Source organism: Ictidomys tridecemlineatus, chromosome 11 (genome assembly GCF_052094955.1).
Source record: "Ictidomys tridecemlineatus isolate mIctTri1 chromosome 11, mIctTri1.hap1, whole genome shotgun sequence".
In the NCBI taxonomy this organism is placed as follows: domain Eukaryota; kingdom Metazoa; phylum Chordata; class Mammalia; order Rodentia; family Sciuridae; genus Ictidomys; species Ictidomys tridecemlineatus.
Window position 1 is genome coordinate 41,041,692 of NC_135487.1, and position 14,913 is coordinate 41,056,604.

At 53.3% G+C, this 14,913-nt stretch overlaps 1 protein-coding gene and 1 long non-coding RNA gene across 10 annotated transcripts in view; one reads left to right on the top strand and one right to left on the bottom strand.

The window, feature by feature from the left end:
* Positions 1-1,952, bottom strand: part of Ssbp3 (single stranded DNA binding protein 3) — a 157,873-nt gene extending 155,921 nt beyond the window's left edge. For 2 of the 7 annotated variants that reach the window (XM_078026322.1, XM_078026318.1), the window contains exon 1: positions 673-1,109. In XM_078026322.1, the coding sequence (XP_077882448.1) occupies positions 673-728 (56 nt within the window). In that variant the 5' untranslated portion in view covers positions 729-1,109. Of the gene's footprint in view, positions 1-672; positions 1,119-1,933 lie in introns of those variants that run through there. The other 5 variants (XM_078026323.1, XM_078026321.1, XM_078026317.1 and 2 more) reach the window with 5 other exon arrangements.
* Positions 151-9,613, top strand: LOC120890771 (uncharacterized). Of its 3 annotated transcripts, none has more exons than XR_013427796.1 (5): positions 151-325; positions 4,895-5,053; positions 6,906-7,006; positions 7,784-8,002; positions 8,895-9,613. It is a non-coding gene; the product is annotated as an uncharacterized LOC120890771 (long non-coding RNA). The 3 variants fall into 3 exon arrangements; XR_013427798.1 differs by lacking the exon at positions 151-325 and adding an exon at positions 2,060-3,187; XR_013427797.1 differs by lacking the exon at positions 151-325 and adding an exon at positions 3,200-4,204.
* Positions 9,614-14,913: the final 5,300 nt, after the last annotated feature.

Below are 14,913 nucleotides of genomic sequence, written 5' to 3' on the forward strand. Positions count from 1 at the left end.
TCCTGTTAGCACCCTCACCCCAGTTTTGGGGTCCGAGCAAACTCAGCCCTAGTTCGGGTGCTTGGCGCGCTCTGGAGAGGGCAGCAAAGGGCCGCCCTCATCACCTCCCCGCAAACAACTGTCCCCCCAAGCCTGGGGCCAAACCGGCGCCGCTGTCCCTGCCCAGTCCGCGCCCCAGAGGGCGCGGAGCCGGCAGCAAGGCCGCGGGCTGGGAAGGGAAAGCGCTCCCGGCCGAACAAAGCCCCCGGCACGCACTCCTCACGCCGCGGGCGGACAAAAGGAGTCTTCGGGGCTGCAGAAGCCACGCGCCCCCTGCCCGATCCGGGTGAGCTAAGTGCAGCCTCCGCGACAAGCGCCTGGGCTGGGGCGAGCGCGCCGACTCGCTGCGGGATCTCGCCCACCCCTCACGGCGGGCGCCCCGACGGCCGCGAGGCCACCAAGTACCCCCGGCCAGCGGCTAGCCCCGCCGCCCCTTCCCGGGTGCCCCAACCTCCGCCGGCTCCCAACAATGGGCTCTCCCTCGCTGCGACCAGGGGAAGGGGCCGGGCAGGCAAGCCGAGCCCCGCGGCCGGAGGACTAGCAGCCCCCAGACCCCTGCCCGCCCACCTGCCTCCCACCACCCGCCCGCCCGCAGCCTGGGGGCGCGCGGCCGCCACTCGCAAGGGGGCTTACTTTTCCCGAGCCTGCCCGTCCGAGGGCACCGCCGAGCCTTTGCCTTTGGCAAACATGGTTTGCAGAGAAGAGGGCGCCGAGCCCCGCCGCCGCCGCCGCTACCGTCCGGTTCTGCCGAGCTGCCCTGCTCCTGGCCCCCTCCCGGCGCTCGCTCGCTCGCGCTCCGCTCGCCGCGCTCCCTCCCTCCCCCCCGGCGCTGGCTCCGCGCTCTTTCCAGCTGTCAAAGCGTCAGCCCCGGCCGCGGCCCCATCGCCCTGGAACTCCTCCCGCGCCGGCTCGGCCTGCGCTGTGCCGCCGCCGCCCGGCTGCCCGCCGCTCGCTCGCTCGCTCGCCCAACCGCCCGCGCGCCCGCCGCCCGGCTCCGCCTGCGCCGCCCTCTGCGCCTCCGGCACCGCTGCCGCCGCCGCCGCCGCCGCTGGTCTACTTGGAGCTCAACCGAACGTGGCTGCCCGGGCAGGGAGCGCGGCGGGCGGCAACGCCCCGCGACGGACGGCCGCCTCGGCCAATCGGCGCGCGGGGGTGGGCCCGGGCGGCCGGCAGGGACGCCCTGTCAGCGCCGGCCGCGGCAGTCCCGCTGCGCCGCCTCCACGAGCTGCGGCCGCTCCTGCGCCCGGCCGGGGGTGTACGGGGGCGAGCCTCACCGCTGTGGACCAGCGGGGGCTGTAAGGGCCGGGCGGGGGCGCTGGGGCTCCCGGCGCTGGGAGTCTGGCCAGCGCTCCCCCCGCACACCCCGGGGGCAGGGGGCGCTGCGACGGCGTCCTAGGGGAGGGGGCGCGGACCCCAACGGAGCGCGCTCGCCCCTCCTGCGCGGCCCTCCGCTTATCGGCCTTGCCACCCCGCCGCGGCCGGCGCCCGCCCTACCCTTATCTCGTGCTCCCCCCACCAGGTCCGACCCCGACCCCTCCCCACACCCAGCCCGGCCCGCCGCCCCGCCCCCCGAGCCCCTAGCGCCTAGCCTGGCTTTCGAGCGCCGGGCCGGGCTCCACGCTGGGAGCTGGGCGCTTGAGCCGGCGCAGAGACGCGCGGCTGCTCCTTTACTAGATCATTAAAATACTTTGGAAAACCCCAAAGTGGAGCCGCGCGAAAATGGCCCTTGGCGAGCTTTGGGGATCCTGGGGGGAGGGGACGGGGGACTTAGTCTAAAGGGAGGCTGAGTGATTTCTCCCAAATTTCCAAGATTTGCCAGCCCAGGCAAGTTAGCCCCTCGGCTTCTCCACCCGGAAAGGTGCCGTTCGGGGCTGGGGGGACGAGGGGACGTCACCTGGGCGCCCCGCGACTCCGAATGCGTACCGCAGAGATCTGCAAACTTCAAATAAATGAAGCTAAATTGGGGAGTGGGGGGGTGAGAGTCGGGCGTGGGGGGAGGGGAAGCTTCCATTGTCAGTGACCCAGGTGTACAATGGGAAATTGAGAGGGGGGCTGGCAGAGTGACCCAGCTCTTTGCTACTGACTCCTTTCTGCCCACGCCAAGATCCTTGAGAATACGTTAAGTGACCCTCATTAGAGGCCCTTAAAACGAGAAATTGGCAAAATAGGGGAAGGCTCCCCAATTTTCGGGGCTGTTTTTAGAGCGCTGTTCTCTTTAAATGTGATAAAACACTATCGGCACTGTCTCTTTAAAAGAGTCAAGCAGAAAAAGCTGTGTAAGCGCTGATTGGCTGCCTGTTTGGATACATCTTTAGGGGAGCCTTGAAACTGTTAGCCTAGGTTGATTTTTTTTTTTAACTGCGCTGTTCCAATAAACAAGTAACGCCCCTCCCCCTAACATGCCTCGCACCAAACAATTAAAGGATAGGTCAGTGTCCTGGGGAAAACACGTTTCAAGTAGAAAAACTCAGAACTAGATTTCAACAAAATAAACAATAATTCCCTACCATTAAAGTTTGCTTATTTTGCTCTGTAGAAGAGAGAAAAGGGGCTTTTATAAGAAATGCCCCGCAGCAAACTGATCTGCATTGGTTCAGGAAGGAGACTCTGGGTACATTTTTGGAATAATGTTCTGCTCAGTCTAACAGCCTCCCTAAATTAAAATAGAGCCAGGCCCTATGGACACCTCTGGATTCACTCCGCTCAGCCAAAGACCCAGAGCTCACGGAGGGGAAGGGGGAAGAAAAAGGGAAACATTGAACCCTAGTTTGGGGTTGTCTCTGTTCCAGTTCCTAGTTTAAGGTTATTTTATCAATGAGGGAAGAAGCATGGAGATTGGGAGTTGAAATACCATGATAGGGGAGAGAAGGAAATAATTACAGTTATTTTTTCCCTTAGGCGGTTTAATTTAATAGAGCCAACTTAAGGTGCCTGAGAGCCCACACTAATGAAATCGGCCTGCTTATGCCCTTTCCCTGGACTTCCTTCTGTTTTTGATGGACTAGGAATGGCCAGGGATGGCTTGTCAACACACTGACTCACAAGATGCCTGACTCATCTTGTGTCTGCAAGGCCCACAGACGATTGAGGATCGCTAGGTTCTGACGGAGGGAAAGCACTGCCCACTTACAGAGGCAGTGTCTCCCAGGTGGGCCATACCTTATCCGGGGGGGGCCATCTGCACTGTCAGTTTCCTAGCCTGTCCAATGACAAAGTAGGGTAGAAAATGGAGGTTCTGAGGGCTAAGATTTCCCTTCTTTCTTTTTCTCTTGGCCCTGTCCAAAAGAACTAGCCCCTTCTTTGAGAGCATGTGTGAGGGGAGGAAGGGTGGGTATTGGGGGACCCTGTGCCAGGTACTTAATTCCAGTGGTCTGCCCTTTGCTGGGGCTTGACACGGAATGAGGCCCCATGTGGGTTCTTGGTGGAGCTAAAACAGGATGGGGGGTGGGAGCTCAAGCAGGAAGGTGTCTTAACCTCCCTGCATATTGACCAGAGAAAGCTGATGGGTTCCCTGGAAGCAGGACCACCATGCAGCCCCAACAAGGTGTGTGGCTGCTGGAACAGAAGCAAGTCCAAGCACCCAAGTCCAGACCCCAGTCTACCTTATCCTGCTAGAACCCCCAGTCCCCACTTCCCCTGAACTAAATCTTTGGCCTGATGACCTTAGTCCCCAACCCCTTCCCTCGCCATTTCACCATTTTCTTTTCCAAGGTACTGGGGATTGAATGCAGGAGTACTTTATCACTGAGATTCATCCCCAAACCCTTTTTTCATCTTGAAATAGAGTCTCACTAAGATACCAAGCTAGCCTCAAACCTGCAATCCTCTGGCCTCAGCCTCCTGTGTTTCTAGGATTGCAGGCGTGTACCGTACCCCCAGGTCCAGCTCTACATCATTCTTTAAGGCTCACATCCCCTCCAAAGCCATATTCCAAAATCTTCCCTGCTTCTCCTGGAGCAAAACTCATCCCTCTGTCACCTTTGCTTTTGATTCATTTTATTTGAACCTGCATAGTAGCTGTCCATCCATTCTGCCAATTATGTAGCCAGCTGTTTACTGTCTGTCTCCCCCACTACAGAGGACAGCAGGATCCAAGTCTGAGTCATCTGTGTATCTCCCAAACCCAGCAAGAGTTTGATACCTGTGTGCATATTGACACTCATAGGTACTAGGAGTCCCAGGGAGGGGCTTTGGGGGTGGAGGTGGGAATCAGCCCATCCCCCAAGTAGCTCTGGTCTTTGTGGGGAGATAAGAAACAGACACCACCCACAATAGGATTAGATAGTGTCACAACCTCCACTCAGCCCCACCCATCTGAGCCACAGCCACCTGGAACAACTGTATTTTCTTTTTTACTTTATTTATTTTTTCATTACATTCCTTATTACACATAGAGAGCACTATTTTTTGTATCTCTTTACATACAGTATGTTCACGCCAACTTATACCACTATGCATGTACTCTTGTATTTTTTTTGCATTACAACTTTTAATACACATATATACCACCATTTTTCATATCTCTTTTTTTTTTTAAAGAGAGAGAGAGAGAATCTTAATATTTATTTTTTAGTTTTCAGCGGACACAACACAACATCTTTCTTTGTACGTGGTGCTGAGGATCAAACCTGGGCGGCACACATGCCACTTGAGCCACATCTCCAGCCCATTTTTCATATCTCTATTTGTATTTTCAATTCCCAGAATGACCAAGTCATTTCACACATCCACTCTAGACTCATATTCCCTGTCTTCCTGTTTCTCCCTTTCTCCTCCTTCCCTCTGTGTGTGTATGTGTGTGTGTGTGTGTGTGTGTGTGTGTCTCACTCTTCTGTTCTTTTTCTCTTTCTTTTAGGACCTGTTCAATGAATACCTACTATGTGCCAAGCCCTCTCCTAGGCCCTGAGTAATAAACCAGACAGAAGTCCTTAGCCCTTTGAGCTTCCACTGGTGAACTTCTCCACCCAAGGCCTCTTCCTGTGAAATACTCCTAATACCTCCAAAATCCAGCTGGGCAAGTAGCATCCTCTCCACCTTCAGAGGGTCTTCCCAGGATCCCTTCTGGGGTCAGGCTTGCCTCCCCTGACCAGGGCAGATTGCCCTGGCCATACTGCATGAATATGGTCCACTATGCATTTCCTCCAAAGGGATGTGACTCCTCAGGGTCAGGGAATGATTGTCATTTCTTGAGGGGCTCTGGTATTCAGCAATATGGTAAAAGGGACAGAAAGACAAATCGGAGGAAGCAGCAGACAAGGTGGGAGCTGAGGGAAAGGAGAGAAGATGCCAGGCCTAGACTGGGATGGGCACGCCTTCCTCTCCCAGCCGCCAGAAACTGGGGCAGCAGAAATCCTGGGCCCTGGGGCCAGGTTGGTGGAGGCCAGAAGTAGCTGTTAAAGAAGAGGGACTTCAGGCTCTTGGGCTCAACCCCGGAGGCTGTGCCTGCCAGTGCTGTTGGGGATCTGGTTTCCTCTGCCTGATTCCAGAGTTCCTCCCAGCTGCTGGGAGGCTTGGGCTTCCCCTCACCCCCTCCCTGGGCTTTATCCCTGGAAGCTAAGCATCCAGCCCCTCCCCCTCCTCCCTGCAGCAGGCTCCTTCTCCTAATTGCAGAAGATTTCTGACCAAAATCCTGGGCTTCTCCTCAACGAGGCTCAGGCCAGGCTGGTCAGCCCTGGTTTTAGCAGAAGTTTCCCCCAAAGGATCAGGGGACTCTCTGGGAAGAGTGCAAAGCCTGGGAGCCAGTGACCTGGCTTTGAGGCCTGGCTTCACTGCTTTGCTGGCAGGCTTTGGCAGGGTGATGCTGCCCCTCTGAGCCTCAGTGCCCTGTCTGTGTAAGGAGGGTGTTAGTACCCGCTGAGGGCAGGCAGGAAGGGCGAGATGGGATCTGATGGGGAATCCTGGGCAGGCCAGTCAGCCTGGCTGAGCCCACGGTCCTGCTGACCTCTGGACATTGGAAAGTAGCCACTTTAGGAGGTGGTTTGGGGCTTAGCAGAGATCATGTTTGGGGAAATGTTCCATAAATTGAAAAAGATTCCTGGTGTGGTTAGCACAGCAAGCCAGAAAATAGAGGTGCTGAGAACAAGCAGGTGGACTTCGGTTTAAGACCAAAGGTGTTTAGGAGCCTGGTGCCGGGTTACATGCCTGTGATCTCAGCCACTGAGGAGGCTGAGGCATGGGGGTCACATATTTGAGACCAGCCTGGGCAACTTAGTGAGACTCTGTCTCAAAAAAAAAAAGAGAGAGAGAGAGAGAGAGAGAGAGAGCAAGAGGCTGGAGATGTGGCTCAGTGGTTAAGCATCCCTAGGTTCAGTCCCTGGTACCATATCAAATAAATTAATAAAATAAGAGAAAGGGCTGGGGATGCAGTTCAGTCGTAGAACACCCCTGGGTTCAACCCCGAGTAGCAAAAGAAAAAATCTTCTGATGGACACTTGTGCATTCTAAGCCAGTGTCATAGCAAAACAGGTTTTAGACAATGGATAAAATGGGTTTAGTTTGGTCTAGAAACACCTAATATGTCTCAGCCCTGAGCCAGGGGTCTGGGGAAGTGCCAGAAGCGCAAGGCCAGGCCATGTCCTGATGGCTGGGGAGGAGATGCTGCCTCTGGCTGCTGCGCCCCACCTCCCACCTCCCACCTCCCATGTCCAGTCTTTTGACTTCTCTGCATAACCCTCCAGGAGGCCATCTGGAGTGTCTTAGCACCCGGTGCCTTCCTTCTGCCGGTCCCTTAGCAGCTGTGCCCTTCACAAAGCAAGTCCTGAGCCTGCCTTGGGCCAGCGGGCCAGGTACGCTCACTGGCCTACACCTTGGGTACTGCTGGCCTCTCCGCTTGAACACGTCTCTTTCCCCTCCCTGCCTTCCTCCAGGTCAGCATCCCCACAGCCCCTGCCAAAGGAACCTCTAGAGAAAGACACCTGCCCCCATTCTGTTCTGCTTTTCTCCATAGCAACCATCACCACCTGACATAGTATGTATTTATTTTTTCTTACCTATTTCCCTCATTAGGGTTTAAACACTCTGGGGTTTTTATCTTCACCTTTTAAACAGGTACTCATTTTTAAAAAAATTGTTACATGTTGATAGAACAATCTGTTTAGCAGGGGCTTTCTGAACATCTGGTTTGGGTTGGGCATCATGGTGGGTGCTGAGGATTCAATGGTGAACAAGACAAGCAAGGCCTCCTTCTGTGTGGCTCCGACTGCCCAGCAAAAGGTTTTTTTTGTTTGGTTTGGTTTGGTTTGGTACTGAACCCAGGCATGCTTAACCACTCAGCCACATCCCCAGTCCTTTCTAAGTTTTATTTTGAGACAGGATCTCACTAAGTTGCTTAAGACCTCACTGAGTTGCTGAGGCTGGCTGTGAACTTGTGATCCTCCTGCCTCCACCTCGCGAGTTGCTGGGATTACAGGTGTATGCCACCATGCCTGGCAAGGTGGTTAATTCTCCAGGCACAGAGCTTATGAGCAGTACAGACTGCCCAGTGCTCAGAACAATTAGTAGAGGAGATCTCTCCCAATTACAGAGAGGCTTCCCATCTGCACTGCACAAAAGCAAGTAACACAGTGCTGATCTAGTGGGGGAGGTCTGTAGGGGGAGGGCTTCTCTGAGGAGGTAACATTTGAGCTGTAAAGGAAGGAAGTGGAATAAACCTTGCCTAGAGGAGGGGAAATGTTCCAGGCACAGGAGAGGTCTGTAGGGGGGAGCCCTGCTTAGTGGAGTGACTGACAGTTGATTCTTATGACAGGAGCAGAATGTCTATGGGTTCTGAAAATATCCTTTGCCATGGCATCAGAGAAACCTCAAGGCAGAAGTTCATGGGGGAGAGGCTGCCAGGTAACACTGCAGGAAGCAGATCACTACAGCAATGGCTGGAGTCAACTATACTGATCTCTTCACACCCATTAGGATGGCTATTACCCAAAAGCAAGACAAAACAAGCAAAAATGGGAAATAACAAGTGCTGGTGAGGATATGGAGAAATTGGAATCCTTTTACACTGTTGGTGGGAACATAAGATGGTAAAGTCACTGTGAAAGAGTTTCCTGAAAAAAATCATAAAATGACCATATGATCCATCAATTCTACTTTTAGGCATATACCCAAAAGAATTGAAAGAAGGGACCCAAACAGATATTTGCAAATAACGTTCAGAGCAACATTATTCACAACAGCCAAAAGATGGAAACATCCCCAGTGTCCATTGACAAATAGGTGGATAAAAAAAAAATGTGATATTCATACCATGAAATATTATTCAGCCCTAAAAAGGGATGCAATTTTGACATTTGCTACAATATGGATGAACATTGAATTATGGAAAATGAATAAGCCAAACTCAAAAGGACAAATACTATATACTTCTAGTCATCTGAGACCCCTAGAGTAGTCAAATTCAGAGACAGAAAGTAGAATGATGGCTGGGCGTAGTGGTGCATGCCTGTAATCCCAGCACTTAGGAGGCTGAGGCAGGAGGATCATGTTCAAAGCCAGCCTCGGCAACTTAATGAAGCCCTAAGCAACTCATTGAGATCCTATTTTTAAATAAAATATAAAAAGGGCTGGGGATGTAGTTCAGTGGTTGAGGGCCCCTGGGTTCAATCCCTGCTACCAAAAAAGAAAAAAGAAAGAATGAAGAATGGTGATTGCCAGGAGTTGAGGGGAGAAGGGAATTTGGAGCTATTGTTTAATGGATACAGAGTTTCATTTTGGGAAAATGGAATGTTCTGCCCAGGGGAAGGGATGGTTCCACAACAATGTGAATGTACTCAATGCCATTGAGCTGTACACTTAAAATGGTTACAAATGTAATTTTATCTTATGTATGTTTTATCAGAAACTTTTTTTTTTTTTCCTAGCACTAAGGCTCTATCCCAGGACCTCTCCGCATACTAGGCAAGAGCTCCACCACAGAGCTTCCCCAGCCCTTTTTATTTCTTATTTCTTGGTAAGTTATTGAGGCTGGCCTAGAACTTGTGATCCTCCAGCTAGAGTTTGCCCCATGGATCTCCCTGCTTGGGGACAGAGGCTGCCTGGCATGTTCCTTTCAGACTAAAAGGAGCCCCAAGGAAAGCTGTCTGGAAGAGGCCAAGTCTAGACCCAGCTCTGAGCAGGAACTGGGGGAAGGAGAGAGTAGACTATGTGCCAACAGAAGAGACTATATGTTAATTAGTGGGGGCTGGGCTCTTCAGGGCCAGCTAAAAAGATTGGTCTTTGTCCTGCAGCAATTCAGGAGGCTGAAGCAAGAAGATCGCAAGTTCAAAGCCAGCCTCAGCATCTTTTTGAGGCACTTAGCAATACAGCAAGTCTCTAAATAAAGTATAAAAAAAGGGCTAGGGAGGGCTGGGGATGTGGCTCACGTGGTAGCGCGCTGGCCCGGGTTCGATCCTCAGCACCACATACAAACAAAGATGTTGTGTCCACCGAAAACTGAAAAACAAATATTGAAATTCTCTCTCTCTCTCTCTAAAAAAAAGCCATTTTTTTTAAAAAAAGAAAAGAAATAAAGGCTTATTTAAGAAAAATAAAAAAGGCTAGGGATGTGGCTCAGTGATTAAATGCCCCTGGGTTCAATGCCCCGTACCCCCCCCCAAAAAAAAAAAAAACCCTCTCCTCCCACAGCAGAAGTGGTACCACCCATCCCAATTTTTGAACCCAGGGGTGCTTAACCATAGAGCCACATCCCCAGCCCTTTTTATTTTGAGATAGGGTCTCACTAAGTCCTTAGAACCTGGCTAAATTAGTCAGGTTGGTCTTGAACCTGGAATCCTCCTGCCTCAGCCTCCCGAGTTGCTGGGATTACAGGTGTGAGTCATTATGCCTGGCTAAAGGATTCTTTTTCTCCAGCTTCCTCTCAAAATTTTATTAGTCAGGCTATTGCTGATACAGTGTTATGTAACATATGTAACATACGGCCCCCAAATCTCAGAGGCTTATAATAAAAGCCATTAACTTCTCCTTTACAGGTCTGTAGTCAACTGAGCAGCAGCTCCTGCCTCAGGGTGAAGCTGGCATTTGCCCCAGGGTTCTCCCTGCCCAAGGGCAGAGGCTGCCTGGCATGTTCTTTTCAGATTAAAAGGAGCACCAGGCCAGGCACAGTGGCACATGCCTGTAATTCCAGTGGCTCGAGAGGTTGAAGCAGGGGGATGGCAAGTTTGAGACCAGCCTCGGCAACTTAGGGAGGCCCTCACCAACTTAGTGAGACTCTGTCTTAAAATAAAAAATAAAAAGGGCTGGGGATGTAGCTCAGTGGTGAACACACCTCTGAGTTCCTTCTTCTGTAGCTCCCACCCCCAAAAGGAATAAAAGAAGCACCAGAGGCTGCACCAATCCAGCCAAGCCTCACACCCACTTCCACGTAACATGGCCAAGTCTAGCATCAATGGGGCAGGAAGGGGGCCAAAGATTTGCAGAATAGTAAGTGCAACCCACCACACGTGGGCTTCTCCCAGGCTCTACCTTGCCCCTCTGTCTCTCTCTGGGCATGTTCCCCATGGGCATGACCCCTGAAGTCAACGACAGGGACTCCTGGCTCTGCTCCTCTAGCACCAGAACCACATCTGTTTCATTACAGGGCATTTCCATGGGGTGTCCCTCCAGAGTCCCAAAGTCCACGTGTCTGGAAGTGAATCGATCATTTCTCCCCATCCAGTTCTTATCTCCATCTCTGCACCAACCCCAACTCAGCCACCTGCCAGAAACCTGGGAGTCAGTCCCTACTCCTCCTCTTCCTCACCCCAGCCAGCGTCCAGGGTAGTCAGCTGGACCTAGTGAGCGGGCCACCTTCTCTCCCCTCTCCTCTCACTGCTCTGGTTCAGCCCTGGGTTGTCACAGAGCCCCCCCCTCCCCCCATGGCTCTTCAGAACACGGCTGCTCTCCTCCACCCTCCCTTGCCAGACAGAAGGACGTGTTTCAGGCCCAGATTTCACCTGGGCACATTATTGCTTGAAACTCTTTAGTGGTGGCTCCCCATTTCACTCGGGATGACGTCCAAGCTCCTCAGCATAGAAGTTCAAGGTCCTTCACGGTCTGGCTTCTGCCTCCTTCCACAGTTCATTGCTTTCCAGGGATTGTTCTGGATGATGGGGATGGATGTGTGAATAAGAGGGTGGTCCCTACTCCCTGGTCTGCAGATTATAGGAGAAGCAGACCGCTCCACCAGGGCTTCTGGTCTAATGTGACAGGGTCATGATGGAGCCACAGGCCCCTGTGGACATAGAGTGGGGGTGCCAAGATGGACCCAGGGGTCAGGGGAAGGGAACTGGAAGAGGTAGCCTTCCTTAGAGTGTAATGGGAGAAGCTGGAGACAGGTCTGGGAGGAGCACCAACAAGTCTGGTGGAGGAGGAGCCAGGGAAGGAGAAGGAGAAGGAGGAGGAGGAGAAGGAGAAGGATCAGGACCTGCCCAGAAGGGTACCTGGAGAGGAACCCGGGGAGAAGCAGCCCAGGAAAGAGCACTGCAGAAAGAGAGGGGCCGAGCAGCCGTTTTCATGAGATGGCTCTGTGGAAGGAACTCTGTGAAGGGCATAGTTGGCCTGGTGGAAGCAGTTTTGGGAGAGCCACTGTGGCAGAAGTCAGATCATGAAGGTGGGGGGGTGGGAGGGTCAGCAAAAGGGGACAGCAAGTGCAGGCAAGTCCTCCAAGAAGTGGGGTTGTGAGGGAGTGAAGAGACAGGCCAGCACTAGTGACAAGAGCTTCACTGTGCCATGGCTGAAGATAGGAGAGACTGAGACCTGCTTCTAGGCTGACTGGAAGGAGCCAGTAGAGAGGGAGAGGCTAGGGGTATGGGATGGAGGCAGAGGACAACCTTGACATGAAGTCCCTAAGAAGATGGGAAGGGAAGGGACACAGATAGAGTTGGCACACAGAGAGGAAGAGACTCAGCCTGTGCCTTGGGGCTGCAACATTGAAGGAGGAGCACCAGGCAGAGCAGCCAGGCAGGGCAAGAGCATGGGCAAAGGCCCAGGGGCATGAGATGGCCCACATGTCAGTGGGTCCAGGGAGTGGCACGTGGGTGCAAGAGGCACCAGGGCACAGGGAGGCTGGAGATGGGGCTGGAAGGCACCTTGCAGCTTCTATGTTTGAATTGAGCAGCCTCCTGGCTCTGCCTGGCCACCTGTGGATGCTGAGGGAAGCCACAGATTGCTTCCTGTTCACCTCTGATGCCCTGGACCTGGCTTCCATATCTGCGGAAGAAATGAAGGATCCAGGTTTTGTAACAAAACCTGACCAAATATACCAAAAATATTCTGGAAATGACAAGGTTTCTTCAACTGAGTCACTCCTTCCACTCCATCTGCGTGCTGCAGGGGTGGGGATACCAAGATCAGCACCACTCACCCCAGTGAGTGCTCTATAAAGGTTGAGTATGACCCTGGGGGGCCCATGTTCAAAACCTCCTTTCAGGCTCTGCCTCTGGCAGGGGCTCCAGCCCCTCCCTCCCCATCAGACCACAGTGGGGCTGAGGACTCCAGAGACCGCTGGAGAATGCCAGCCGGTGGCCCTCTCACCCTCACTATCTGGGGCACCCAGAGCACAGCTCACAGGCTCATTCTCTGATTCCGATTCCTGTTTCCACGGAAACCGACACCGGCAACCGTCAAAGTCCCAGCTTTCAAACACAGGTCTCTTCCAAAACTTAACTCTCACGTGATCCTTAGACTGCACAATTGTTGAGGCTGCAGGGCCTTAGAGAAGGTCCCCTCCTCCACCTAGCCGATGGGTCCCAGCTTCCACCTCCATGCCATGCCCTTTTTCAAGGCTGTCCCCAACCTGGGAGACCCAGGCAGCCATCCTCACTCGTTAGCTTGGGCCTCGGCTTACTCTCCACCTAATGAGACCATTGCACCCGAAGTCACCGAATGCTGCATGAGTCCCTCAGGATCCTGCCAGCTTAGGACCAGGAGCCCAGAACAGCGTGTCCCTGGAGTGGTGAGGGGTCATATTGGGAACATGACTAACACAGCCCACAGTTTTGAAGGCCACCTCTTCCAAAGCTGATGTCCCTGGAACCCAAGACCTACTTCTTCATCATGGAGAACCGGGTCCTGCCTCAGAAGACGCTGAGAGGAGAGGATGAAAAGCCATAGTCACCCCCGGGCACTTGTCTGGCTCAGAGGAAAAGAGGTTCCACAGGTTGACGGTGGCTGAGCTGTGCCTCTCCCCGCCTCCAGAAGGCTGTCCCTGTGCTTCTGCTCCTGGGCCTCCGCCTTTTGTCACTCTGTGTCTTGCTCTCTTTATCTCTGCACCCTGTCTCTGCTTGGGTCCCTCCTGTGGCTCTTTCTGCGCACCTCTCTCTGGATTTTACTTGTCTCAGGGTTTTTCTCTTCTCCTACCAGAAAGACCCTTGAGGGCAGAGGTTGTCCATTGTCGCATCCCGCACCGAACCACTGCACATGCTCAAAAAGCATTTGTGGAGCAAATTCCCTTTTTCTCTGTTTCTCTCCCTCTCTCCCCCGACACCTTTCCCCTTCCTGCAAACCGCCCCTCTCTCCTCTCGGCTTCCTCTGCGGCTCTGTGTGTCCTCTGACTGTGCTTCTCTCTCTCCTTCTTTGCCTCTTACCTCTTCGGTTCCATCTCTCCTCACCGCTCTGCCTCTCTGCAGGCCTCTCTTACACTTGCCTGCACACGTGATACCGTCTGTGGCATTCTTTTTCATAATGGGTCCCCAGCTGACTTGGGTTTAGGAGACCTACCTTCCAGCCTTCATCTCCCGCCCTCAGACAGCCACCCTGCCACCCCAACATCCCTGCAGCTGGGCCAGGCACTAGGAATCCCCAGCGAAACTGGGAAGTCAGCAGCTTTTTCTGTGTCTCTAGCTGGCTCCAGGGTCACCACCTTCCTCTGCCCAGTGCCCTTCCATGAAGAGCAGAGCCCACAGCCAAAGGACTGACTGCCCCTTCCAATAACCTGCCCTGGGAAAAGGTCCTGAGGCCAGCCACTCATTGCCTGGTGTGACCCTAGTCACCACTGGACTTCTGCGGCCTGGGATTATTCTGGTGTGGGGGAGGGAGTGACCAGCTTTGCCTCAGGCAGAGAGGAGTTTCAGGTTCCTAGATGAGGTGGGCTGGGTGCGAGGGTCACATGCCTTTAATTCCAGCTACTCCAGAGGCTGGAGGCAGAAGGATCACAAATTCTAGGCCAACTTCAGCAACTTAGTGAGACTGTGACTCAGAATAAAAATAAATGGGCCAGGGGTGGAGCTCAGCGGTAGAGCATCCCTGGGTTTACTTGCCAGTACTGGGGGTTAAAAAATGTGGTAGTAATATTTGGGAAGTTCAGAGAAAGAGAACAGGGGCTGGGGATATAGCTCAGCTGCCTTGCATGCACAAGGCCTTGGGTTCAATCCCCAGCACCTCATAAAGAAAAGAAAAAGAGAAAGAGGTCAAGAGGTGCCACAGTCCCAGGTACCAACCTGTGGACAGCCGTCTAACTGGGAGACGGTGTAATAGGGTGGTGGGAACACAGATACAGAGTCCAGCAGAAGACCTGCTTCAACCCCAGCTCCACCGCTTATTCACCGTGAGGCCTTGGGCAAGGTATTTACCTTCTCTGAGCCTCAGTTTCCTCATCTGGAAAGTGGGGTGTCATCATGCCATCCTCCTGGAGGAAAGATGTGGAGCAGTGAATGATCATCTCAAGTTCTTGGTCAGTGCATAGGATTTACCAGGGGAAAATGGAGCACACATCATTAAATAGCTGTATGTGCCAAGCTCTGTACATGCACCAAAGGCGGGTTTTGCATGGGAGTTTGACCACTCTAACTTTGGGATTAGATAAGCCTGAGTGCGTGAGGACTGGTGCTACCACTTACTGCAACATCCTTGTTCTGTGGATTTGCTTCCTCATCTATAAAATGAGGGTCATTCCACCAATTTTTC